Genomic DNA, 12,793 nt, shown 5'->3' on the forward strand with positions numbered 1-12,793 from the left:
AAAACTTAACGTCACACCTAACATACTGTACAGGTTCACTTAGTAGTTTTTGAGCAACATATCCAGGCACGATGACAATAATTTAACTGTAAATTCTAGGTTCATCTAAAAATATTTACTTTTTACTAAAGGGAAGAAGATAACCTATTTGAAACAAAACTACGAGAATTTGAATTTGGACTGACAGTTCAGTACTCAAAATCTAGGGAACTGGCCACTAACGAGGGGTAACGGACTGAAAGAAAATGACAACTGTTTATAGATTTTTGGCAACGTACGGCTGGGCTCTTCCCCTTGTGCACAACTGTTTTAACAGCTGCTTTTTTCCCTTTTTTCTTTCTCCCCCACTCCCTCCCAAAAACCCTTCTATCAGGTTTTTAAGTCATGATGCAAGAATCTGGGCCTGAGACAAAAAGTAACGGTTCAGCCATCCAGAATGGGTCGAGCAGCGGCAACCACTTGTTAGAGTGTGGCAGTCTTCGGGAAGGGCGGTCCAACGGGGAGGCACCGGCCGTGGATGTGGGGCCAGCCGATTTGGCCCACGTGCAGCAGCAGCAGGTACTGAACTGGGGAGTCAGGCTGTGGAGGGTAGTGGATACCTGTTTCACCGCTTCATCTGACACTTAACCTCTGTGAATGTTTTTTGCTCACCTGACCATCTTACTATAAACAGCATCTTTTAAGCTAGCAGAGTGCAAGGGTCCCAGTGATTGGATTGGTCTAAGATATGAGTTCTCAAGCCCTTGGGCGTGCGAAGTCTTGGAAACTCCCTTTTGGGGTGTGGTTGTAGAGAATAGATTGAGGGGACCACTCAATACTTCTTCCAGCCCCAAATGTGTCAGCATAAAGTTTAATTATTTGGAATAAAATTAACCTTTGGGGAAGTGGTATGTAATGCTTTAATTAAAAACAAAATGGATAACTAACTTTTAAGCCTTATAAAGAAAGGATCAAAATAAGGGAGAAGAGATAAAAGAAAAACAAGAGCTTATAAGAGAGAAAAGAGTAAGTGAATAAGAGTAGAAACAAATAGAAATATAGGCAGAATTGGGTAAATAATAGGCTTAACAGCCATAACAGTCATCAGTGTAAGAAATTGCTGCCTGTTACTGGCAAGGATCTATGGATAAAGGCCATCTGCATGTTGTTGTTGTTTTGTATACAGTGGCTGTTGGGTTATGGCTGAGTACTATTAATGTTTTGTATTAGCTCTGCCTGGTGGCTCCCCATCATGCACATAAATTGGAACACACTCATTTCTCTCATATTCTTTTGTGGGCGTGTAAGTGTGTACTTGTGGCTGACAGGTAAAGTATTTCCAAATGGTGACCAGAAAATGGTGTTGTATGGCCAAAGTGTTGATGAAAATTCAAATGAATAAATAGCATTTGCCTGAAGACAGGCATTGTTTTTCCAAGCTTTCTTGGAATCAGGATATATTATTAGTTTTTGTTAATAATAATGAATGGTTTTTATTTCATGTTAGTGCTTGATTCATAGTTACAGTGCCTCTTGGGAAAAGATGAATAAAGAACAATGCATTATTGGGTCTTTTGGAAAGAAACGGAAATTGTCGGGGGTGAGGGAAGAGACCGGCAAACCTTCTCTCAAACATTCTCCTAGAATCTATGTCAAGGAAGAAAGGGAGTCCCTTCTTACAGTAGGGATGCAGCCTTTGGCAGGCTCTAAAGCTTATTTTATTTTTCTCCTTGCTAAAACTTTTTTAAAATATAAGGAATCATAGATTGTTGGTCTATTAGAAATTGGTGGAACCCACAGGACACAATAGAACCTGACAGAGAGACAGAAAAGGAAACTAAGAGCCTGAGCAGTGGTGGCAAACTGGATAGAGAGCTGAGGTCCCGGTTCAAAACAGCAAGGTCGCTGGCTCAAGCACTGGCTCATTAGCTTGAGCGTAGGTTTGCTGGCTGGAGTGCAGGGAGTCTGGTTTGGTTATTTTTTTTATTTTTATTTATTTTTTTTACAGAGACAGAGAGAGAGAGAGTCAAAGAGAAGATAGATAGGGACAGACAGACAGGAACGGAGAGAGATGAGAAGCATTTATCATTAGTTTTTCGTTGTGACACCTTAGTTGGTCATTGATTGCTTTCTCATATGTGCCTTGACCGTGGGCCTTCAGCAGACCGAGTAACCCCTTGCTCAAGCCAGCGACTTTGGGTTCAAGCTGGTGAGCTTTGCTCAAACCAGATGAGCCCACGCTCAAGCTGGCGACCTCAGGGTTTCTAACCTGGGTCCTCCGCATCCCAGTCCGATGCTCGATCCACTGCGCCACCGCCTGGTCAGGCTTGGGGTGTCTGGTTCGAGTGCAGGATCATCTATATGATCCAAAGGTTGCTAGCTTGAGCCCAAAGGTTGCTGGCTTGATCAAGGAGTCACTGGCTTGGGTCGACCCCTGATAAAGGCACATATGAGAAGCAATCAATGAACAGCTAAAGGGAAGCAACCAGAAGTTGATGCTTCTCATCTCTCTGTTCCCTCTCTGCCTTTCTGTTCCCCCCTCTCTCTCTAAAATAAAAAAATTTAGAAACATATTTAAAAAGGAAGGAAACTAAGAAACAAGATAAAGTCTTAATTCAGAGACTTTAAGTCATCCGATCTCCTTCACTGGCAGCCCGTTTGTGACTGCGCCCTGGCCATTCCATCAGCTGGAATGCGCAGTGTTTGTTGTGGAGAAACTGTGTATTTAGGTTCGTCCAAATGGCCTGATTCTAAACAATACGATTGTTAGCCAGACCTATCGGTCAGTGGTAGAGGGCATTCGTGTATTCGCACATGTTTTAGTTTATGTGGTGTTCACAGATGTTTATGGTTTATATTGAGAATAAATGGTTGGCATTTTGGGGTGCCATTTTTTATACCCTTACAATACAGAGGCCAACATCAACTGCTTCTTTGTGGGGTAGTTGAGGGGGGGCTATTGACCAATATGGTATGAACCCCAAGTAATTAATATTTAGAGTACATTAATTAGATAAATGGAAAATTAACTTCTTCTGAATTTTATTTGAAGAACTTGCAATCATTCACTATCTCAATGTAGTCAGGCCGCCAAAAACTTGACATCTATACCACAGACACACATACACCCTGACCCCTCATAACAGCAATGATAAATTAAGTGCCTTTTGGCAACATTTTCCTTCCGAAGCATCAAGAGCATAATTAGTTATTCACATCTCCCTTTTTTATTTTTATTGTAAACACTTTGGGAAATATGTTAAATAAAGGTCAGTACCTTTTGATTCTACTTTAAAACTCTTTTTATACATTTTTATAACAGTTTTGTTTCTGTTTGCTGTTAATGTGTTTTAAGAAGCAAAAAAGCAGTTGGGTCTATCATTGTGGCTAAAATCTACCATATTATGGGTGGCAGGCCTTTTTGGTCGTTTAAAATAAAATACTGACAGCTATTTGAGTCCCCTATGTGCATGATGAGGCTTTTAACATGTTGTTAGGGGAAAGAAAATCTGTAGATGAAAGAAGAAAAAAAGTATAGTATTTACAGAGTTTCACAGGACTGGTGTCATCAAAGTTTTCTTCCAGACTGGGAACTACAACAGTTAAATATTTTGGAGAAATCCATGTGTCAGTGTGATGGACTAGGGTTGTTTTCATCATTTTTTATTCTACAGGTTTTTACTTGAAGTGAGAATACCAGCAGTGAGAAAATCACAGGCATGCTGAATTCATTACTGCGGTAGTCACACAAAACCACGGATAAAATTTCAATAACTGCAGGCCACAGTTGAGTAAACAGTTGCACTGAAATTTAATTCCTGTTGACTTTTCCCCCATTCCTGGCCAGGGGCACATTCTGATTCTGTAGTACAAAGACAACAGGGGTTACAGCTTTGATTAATGTAGGACAGTGGAAGAGAATTAGAACTGTAAAATATGTTAGAAGTCGATGGAACTAAAATATCTTAGCATAAAAACGGTTTGGTATAAAAAGGAGTTAATTATTCTGTCTGTGACACCAAATGGTATAGGATTTTCCAGTTGCAACACCACAGTCATTCATGATGTAGGGAGAATTTTTCCTAGTGCCAGGATTTAAAATAAATAAATTCAAACCTTTCCATGTTTTATCTACATTATCAAAGGTAATTACAAGTGATGGCAAGTGCCCTTTCAGAATGGAGGGCTTTTACAAAGATTCACTGTGGTGTGAGTCACTGATCTGCTTGGTTTGGTCTGTATGTTGACTAAGTTGTGTCCAAATAGGATTTAAAAATAAAAGAATTACATTGTTCACAACCTAGAAAGTGGGAAAAATCTAGCTTTTCTCCTCTTAAAAAAAAAAAAAAAGATCTATTCACCCTGAGCCGATATTTTCACAAGGGCAGCAGTTGTAGGGAGATGAATTGCTAGTAAATCAGAGCCCTCAGCCCTCCAGTTGGCTTTATTTCGAACCCAGCTGCCTCACCCATCGGTGCCTTCCAGACAGTGAAGTTGGTGATTCTCGCTGGGAGATGCCATCATCACTCAAAAGCCGTCCACCGAGGAGAGGTGCTGCCAGCTGGAGGAGCCCACCAGCACACTCACAAACTCCTCCTCCTTCCTACTAAATGTATTCTCTCGGTGATGTTTCAACTCTACTTATGTCTGGGCCATAAAATGATTATAACAATAGTTCTCTAATACCATAATTTGATAGAGTTTTCAAACGTTTTCTTTTAGCCATTGAGTAATTCTTTACTGGGTACCATAACTGCTTTTTATTTCCTATTATGCCTGCCCCATTTCTAGGTCTGTAAAAGTTCTGTATTGGAGATGCACTCCTCTCCTCCATTATGAAACTCAGCAACAAATACTATTACCAATTGCTAAAATTTTTTTCTTAAAGAAAGGATTTTAAAATGTCCAAAGCAATTTCATAAACTGTGTGGATTAATGCATTTTAAAAGTCTTGAATTTTAGAAAGCAGAATTTTATTTCCATATTGCTGCAGATGAGAGCATTCAGATAAGCATATTACATAGCACATAATGTTTAGAAGTTTTTCCATATACAGCATATGCTCTCAGGTCAATTAACAGAATGCATACTGGAAAATGTTTATTCAATAAAAATGAATAGCTGTTAAATAAAACAGCTATTTCTTAACAACATTCTGTATTATGATGGGTTTTGTGTGTGTTCTTGTTTTTGTTTTTGGTCCCACCATGCAATTCTATTGTCTGCATATCAGTATGTGGTTCTGAGGTATGGTTGTCATTCTGTGTGTGATAGGGCATTTTAGAGATAGTCTCTGAGAAAGACATAAAAAAAAACTATATATGGAATTTGAATATGTATTATTTAGAGGGTGTGGATAAGTGACATGTTTATTTATATACCTTCTTTGATACAAGCTGTTGGGCATTTTAGCCCAAAAGATAGTGATGCATGTTTCATGTTAATGGAAAAAGACAAAATGTTGAATAACTATTAAGGAGGTAAGAAGGTAGAAAGAATAGGGAGCTTCTAAAAAGTTAGGAAAGGGTAGAAGGAGGATTCATTGGTTTGAATTTTGCCAGTGAACCATTGGAGGAGGTAAAAGATTTGTCATTACACAGAATGAGAGAAGCTCAAAGAAATAAGACAGATGTGACAGGACTCAAGAAGGTTGTCTGGTTCTGCATGTTCAAAGAGGACGTAGGAAACACGCTGTGAGAGGGGCTGGGAGAGTCGGGAGTCTGTTCCTGGGGTCCCCTGAACATGGGAAACAGACCTATGATGATCCATGTGTCAATGTTTCAGCGTATATGTTTCAGTCAATACATAAAAATTAAAATTTTTTCTCTTTATTTTCAAAATGGCAGAATAAATTCTTCATTGAGTTTTTGTTACTGAAATTACAAGCAGATATTGAGCAGAAGAGGAAGGTCGTTCTGACAACATTTTCAGCATTAACAGCCTCTGTTGAAAACAATGCCTGGAAGAAGCAGCGGTCAGCGTTTGGGTGGGCAGTGTCCCCGAGTAAGAGGAGCTGGCCCTTTGCTTCCCCCTGTTACTCATACTACCATGGGGCCACAGCAAAATCCCACTGCCCGTTCTCTACCTGCTTGTACTCTGTACAGGAGGCCAGTGGATCTGTAGGTATGCAGACTAGGTAACAATGGCCAGTTTAGCCTTACCATTACCATTCTTTCATTCCTTTTTTTTTTTTTCTTTGTGAAAGGTTGCTTATGACCTTTTCTAGGAATGGCCATTTTTGCTGCAGCTGCCAGGGGCTGTGTCTGAAAGGAAGGTCTTTTCATGCCATTGGAAGAGAAAACATGGCTAGCATGTCTGGGTCCTAACATGGAAACTTCTGGAAGGCAGTATAGAAGAAAATATTAATATTTATTGAGTGCTCTCGTGGGGCCAGGCACCATGATAGGGCTAGAACCTTCCTTCACAGGTAGGAGAAAACCCAAGCTCCACTTTGATTTTAAAGGAATCCCTCTGCTAAGTTATACTCTTTTTGGATACAGAGTTCAAATATCATAGAAAATACGGATGGTTTAAACTATCCTGTAGCTGTCAATGCCACAAAATATTAGTGAAAACAATACAAACAAATTGAAACAAAACAGAGACAGGAATTCAGATAATTCTGACAAATAATGAAAAAGCAGCCACAGAAATAACAAATTCCCACCTTTCTCAATTCCTTTTGTGGCTATTTCTGGAAAAGGCATATTTCATCCTGAAACCTAAATTTAGTTCTCTACTCTGTTAGTTTAGACCTGTTTTCCATCAAAATGTTGTTCTCAAAGATTTGTGTAATGTGATGTGCGCCTTATGTGAAATTTTTTCAAGTTTTGATTATTAAACAGTTTTGTGTCATTAATTTCACAATTGCAAATTAAGATGGCATGGGAAACAAAAAAGAAAAAAGCTATGTACGTAAGATAAGACAGCATGGTAATAGAAACCTAGATGTCACATTTTGTTATGAGGGAAGTATACCCTCTTGACTTTAAGCAAAAGCATCCCTACTTTGACAAGTTAATTTTAAGCGCTGACCTGTGAGCTAATAATAATAGTACTAGTAAAATTCTCGCTATCATTTGTCTAATCAGAAATCACTTTTTGAACTTTTAGGAGGTATGACTTTAATGGTAATTTGTTGACAGATAAGCTTTGGTGGTTACAGGGTTTGTTTTGCAGAACTGGCAGGCTCCTCCTATCTGTCCTCAGAAAGCAAAGAACCTACTTGCTGTTTTGCAAATGCTTGCTTTTATTGACCACTGGTGCTGAGCAGGCAGAATTATTATGTTTGGGTAGTGCAAACCTGTAGCTCCCTGATGGGGTCCAATGTACTTTGAGGCAGTGCATAGATTATTTGATAAAAAGGGTTACAAGGTCACTGCTTTTATGACAAAGTGGAATAGCAATGTAAATGCACGTGGTGGATGGAGCCACAGAAAGGAAGTTTATCTAGGGAATTGAAACCCATATTAGAAAGTTTTTCATTACTTGGTCTTTGAACTCAAATCTATTGTAATTGTGAAGTGTTAATTGTAACATTCCAGAGACCCTTTGCTAAGTACTGTTTGATTTGGTTCAGAGAAATACAACCACATTGTTTCTCTCTCATAAGGAAATGTGGTCAAAGGAGTTGCACATTCTGACCGGGTCTTTGCCTTCTCCCAAATGAGCTAGCAAGTGTATCACACTGGAAAACATGGACAACCTGGTTTCTTGAAATTCATTTATTCCTTTGTTTGCATGTTCTGTCATTTTACTAATATTTGTTGTGCACACTTATGTGTAAGGTATTTAGGGACCAGATGAATGTGTGAGGTGCTGGGAAAGTGTGGGTGAGTAACTGGGCATTTACTTTCTAGAGCCTGACAAGAGCCTGGAAGTGGCATGCAGGTGGTAAGGAGTTACATGGGCTCCCCCACTTGTGGAGGCTTGAGTATCTATCTGAACCAGGGGAAATTTCTAAGCAGAGAAGAAAGGTCATACAGGAGGAGGTGTACCAAAGGTTAATTAGAAGTTTGTATCTGGCCTCACTTGGAACGAAAGTGATCCCTGAGATGTTAATAGTGACAAGGTATTACAGTTGGTGGGACACCGCCCTCGCCTCATTTAACTGAGGGCACCCTGTTATTGACCACCCTTGCTCCTCCATTTCTCCAACTACAGTTGAATCCTGTGATCGACTGGAAGTTCCATAAGGCAGAAATGGGTCTTGTTCCTCAACACAGAGCGCAGTGACTGGCCCAGAGCAGCTCTTGGGTAGTCTCCCTGTGAACAAAGGAAATAGGAAGAGAGAGGAAGGCAGATCTGGGTCAGAAATGAATGTTGGAAAGTCAGCCGGGTCCTTTGAGTCAGCTGTGGAAACATCAAGGAGTGGGAGTTATGAAGGATGACTCAGTATATCCAATCTGAATGCCTCCCAAAATGGCGGCACCATGAAACCAAAAGAGAGGAGCACTCCACGAGAACCCAAGCTCCTTTCTCATGTGACGAGAAAGAAGGCACAGTTTGTGAATAAAGTATCAATATAAATTTATTTTGGAAAGTCTTTTTTTCTAAAAAAAAAAAAAAGAAAAAAGGCTATTTTTAAAAAGACCCCCTTTTTATATCACTAAAACTCACTATTTTGATTGTATATGTTTATTCAGCTTAAAATTATCAAGTATTTTCCGTTTAGCCTTTGCCAGTTACTCATGAGTATATCTTCCAAAAGTCACATGGGCAGTGCTGATAAACTGCTTGGTGTTCCTATTGATCATGGAATGAACTTATCTCTTTCAGAGAACAAAACTAAGATGTTAGATCTTTGATAAAATCTTTGTTTCCTATTGACACAGCTCGTTAGAATGAGTTTGTTTAAAAGTGAAGGGGTGCATGTTATGTTTCTTTTGTTGGAAAATACAATGTGTAATTCTCAAACAGAGCTATTGGAAGGCTCATTCACAAGGTACAGATTAAACTGCACGGAGGTTTCAAGGCTTTCTTTGTCTGTTCAGGTTGAGCCCTGCTTGGAGGCAAAGGGAAGGAAGCCCTGTTCTCTCACATTTGCGAAGATGCTTTCCAATACATACTTAAGTTGTAACTCTAAGGTTCTCCTTGAATTAACTCCTTTGTAACTATAAAAAAAAAAACAACTGCTCCTTTTAGACTATACCCAAAATAAAATTAACTTCCTAACACAGATTTATCTTTAGCAAAGTTTCTTAGTGTAGACCGTTTATTACACAATTCATCATCCCTATTACCATAAGTGATTGTCAGTTTCACAGCCTCTCCTTGAAAGAGGGAAAGTGTCAGCTGACCTGAAATCCCTGTTGTCATCTCTGTGCCTTCTCTCATCCCCAACTCCCCTCTCTCCACATTGAGGGGAAGCTGACATGGTGTCTTCGTAGTCATTCAAATCTAATAACTTTTCATCTGAAGGTTAAGTAGTGAGATATAAACTAAGAGATGATAATATCAATTTTATGTGCACTGAAGGGCACAATATACCTCTCTCTAGTAGAGAGAAAATTGTGCGTAAAATGTCTTTCGCTTTTCAACAGCAGAGCCATGCCTCTTAGAGCCAAAGAAAGAGTTTTGAAAAAATTTAATAAAATAATATATAACTTCCTAAAATAAGGCAAATGTGGCCTTTTATTATTATAATTATTAAGTATTAATTTTTCAAGGTTGATGGTAAGATGTAGTTCCATTTTTATAGTCTCTTGTATTAACTCTTGTTATCCTTTCTATGCACCCAGCAACCTTTGCAAGGTTAAAGACTAGGAGAGAATGGCATAATGCTCATGCTTTCCTGACTATTTTTGATCCTAATATGTATTTTAAATAATACTGTAATAATATTCCTCACCTTGCCTCACTTTTTTCCCTCCTACTTGTGATATTTTCATTTTAACTCAATAGGAATTCAACATCCAGAAGGACTAAAAATGAAAATGTATTTACAATGTGCATTTTTATTAAGATCTTCTGATTCTCTCATTAGGTTTACACTTGTCTTTGAAGCACAAAGTTTGTGCTGTGTGTTGTATGTGTATTCATGTGCATTTATGTAGAGACTTATGGTGTCATCAACATCTTTTAAGGGGGGAAAAGCATACGCAGAAGCTGAGTATCTGCTTATAATTGTCAAGATTATATTCTGTAATAGTGATTCACAATTACTGTTGTCAAGATTGCATTCTAGAAATAATTTTAAACTTGCTTCAGCCATTTATTCAGTATCCTAAGTGGGTAGGTTCTGGTACAAAGCTCTGTGCGAAGCCTGCAGACTATACTAGGGATTGGTGAATTTAGCTGGGAGACCAGATCTACCTGCCACCTATTTTTTAAATAAAGGTTTAATTGAAACAGCCACACCATTTGTTTATTATTGTCTATGATTGCTTTCTTTTTATGACAGCTGAGGTGAGTTGTTGCAACAGAAAATGTATGGCTCACAAAGCCTAAAATACTTATTATCCAGTTCTTTACAAAAAAATATTTGTTGACCCCTGGATTAGTGAGTGGCAGATGTGGTAAGATTTGCCTTCCAGAACCTTCTGCTCTTACTTTATATTGATAAAACTGAGGGATCATTTCTCATTAAATCACCACAATTTAAGGCATTGTTTTGCATTTTTTGGAGTGGTTAATTAACTCGTAGGTATCCTCATGCCTGCAGAGTTTCTTTCTAACCATTTAATTGAATGTATCTTACAAATTCAAAGTTTTGACATCATTGGTAATTACTAGTCAGTGAGCCTACTAATGAAATGGAGGTTGGACATTGAGTGAGTCACTCAAAGAGCCAGTTTTCTTGGCCATTGTTCTCTTACCAAAGAAAACTGATATAAAATTGTAATATGTCTTATGTCCATGGTTCCATGTTTGGCTAGAAGATACAAAGAAATATCCTGAATTTCTACTTGCATTTATAAAATTTATAATCAAATGAGAGTGGAACATGACATAAACATGCATTAAATATCAGTAAAAATTTCCAAGCAAATAAAGAGAAGTTATAGAAGAGATTGATATAGCTAAGTCAACAGATGGGTGATTTAAACAAAAAATCTTCAGAAACCCAGAGAGGAAGGTCTTCTTTGTATCTACATTGGTGGGGTTTTTGAAGACCATGAAAAATTTCAGGAAAGAGCAATTGAGTTACATGCATCCTACTGCTTTAGGCTAACTCTTTCAGGGAGATGTTAGCCAGAGGTGTGTGTACACTGAGCTACATTAGATCTCTTTGTCATTTTGCCATTTTTAATTTTGGAATAAGAAAGGGTTAATTTCTATTATGGACATCTGGAGGTGTGTGCTAAGTAGAGTTTTTCATGCTGGACACCCATGTCTGAGTTTATTGGTCTCCAGGAAGTGGTCCAGGCCTGTTTCTTAAACAGACCATTGCTTGAATTGAGTGTACAATTTCCAGAGATTAGATGCAGGCTGACAAGGCTTGTCATCTGGTTGGTGTTGTCTGTATTCCACATACTTTTATATTGTTTTATTTTATTTTATTTTATTTTATTTATTCATTTTTAGAGAGGAGAGAGAGAGGGAGAGAGAGAGACAGAGAGGAGAGAGAAGGGGGGAGGAGCTGGAATCATCAACTCCCATATGTGCCTTGACTAGGCAAACCCAGGGTTTTGAACCGGCGACCTCAGCATTTCCAGGTTGACACTTTATCCACTGCACCACCACAAGTCAGGCTATATTAAGTTTTAACTAATTCATCAGTATTTATTATGTAGCTAGGACAACTGAAAGCATACTAATCTTAAAGTAGTTGTCAAAGTTTGAAGATTTGGTCAGTCCAGCTATTTATGAATTGACAGCCTTTCCTAGGAAATGCATTGTATTTGCTTGTGGTTTTGAGTTTGTTATCATACGTATCTCACAAATAGTGGAAATCTCCTCAGTCTTCTAAGTGGGTAGGTTTCTCTCGCAAATCCCTATTATAATTCTGTCATTCTTACATTTTGCAGGTTTATGTTCCCTTCTTTATAAATCTAATGAAACTTCAGCATCTTTTGCTCTTAAAAATGTGTTTATATGTGTTTGTGCAATTTTTTATTGGAGTTTCATGTGCATCTTGCCCCACCCCCTACCCTCATTGAAAATACATACAGTCCCTACTACAGATTAGAGTTACTAGCTGGCCCATCGTTTTGGCAAATCATCATAGATTCTTCTAGGTTTAATAAATGTTAAGTATATTAGTAACCTATCTTTAATATGGAAAAGGGTTTCCTCTTTTGGCTGTAAATGCTTACCAATGTGTCCCTGAAATTAGTCTGTGAATATCTTTTTTTTTTTATAGGGACAGAGAGAGAGTCAGAGAGAGGTATAGACAGGGACAGACAGACAGGAACGGAGAGAGATGAGAAGCATCAATCATCAGTTTTTTGTTGTGACACCTTAGATGCTCATTGATTGCTTTCTCATACGTGCCTTGACTGTGGGCCTTCAGCAGACTGAGTAACCCCTTGCCCGAGCCAGCGACCTTGGGTCCAAGCTGGTGAGCTTTTTGCTCAAACCAGATGAGCCCACACTCAAGTTGGCAACCTCGGGGTCTCGAACCTGGGTCCTTCTGCATCCCAGTCTGACGCTTAATCCACTCTGCCACCACCTGGTCAGGCTGAGAATGTCTTAAATGTAGCACCAAATGCCAGCTCTGAAGAAACTGGAAAGTAAGGTCATATAAAGTACTCTATACAAGTTTTAAGGCATTTTGTCTATCCGGATGTGATCACCATGTTTACAAACTCTTGAACTCTTTTAAGTTCAAGAATCCTATGAACTAGTTAGAAGGTCTTGGTTAAATCAGCAA

At 38.7% G+C, this 12,793-nt stretch overlaps 1 protein-coding gene across 15 annotated transcripts in view; it reads left to right on the plus strand.

The window, feature by feature from the left end:
* FOXP1 (forkhead box P1) overlaps nucleotides 1-12,793 on the plus strand; it is a 671,570-nt gene that overhangs the window by 424,705 nt on the left and 234,072 nt on the right. For all 15 annotated transcript variants that reach the window (XR_010727343.1, XM_066245805.1, XM_066245816.1 and 12 more), the window contains one exon: nucleotides 374-558. Coding sequence is in view for 14 of the 15 variants with exons in the window: in XM_066245805.1 (XP_066101902.1) it covers nucleotides 385-558 (174 nt within the window). In the remaining variant the exon portion in view is untranslated. The remainder of the gene's footprint in view (nucleotides 1-373; nucleotides 559-12,793) is intronic.

Source organism: Saccopteryx bilineata, chromosome 10, assembly GCF_036850765.1.
Source record: "Saccopteryx bilineata isolate mSacBil1 chromosome 10, mSacBil1_pri_phased_curated, whole genome shotgun sequence".
NCBI classification, from domain to species: Eukaryota; Metazoa; Chordata; class Mammalia; order Chiroptera; family Emballonuridae; genus Saccopteryx; species Saccopteryx bilineata.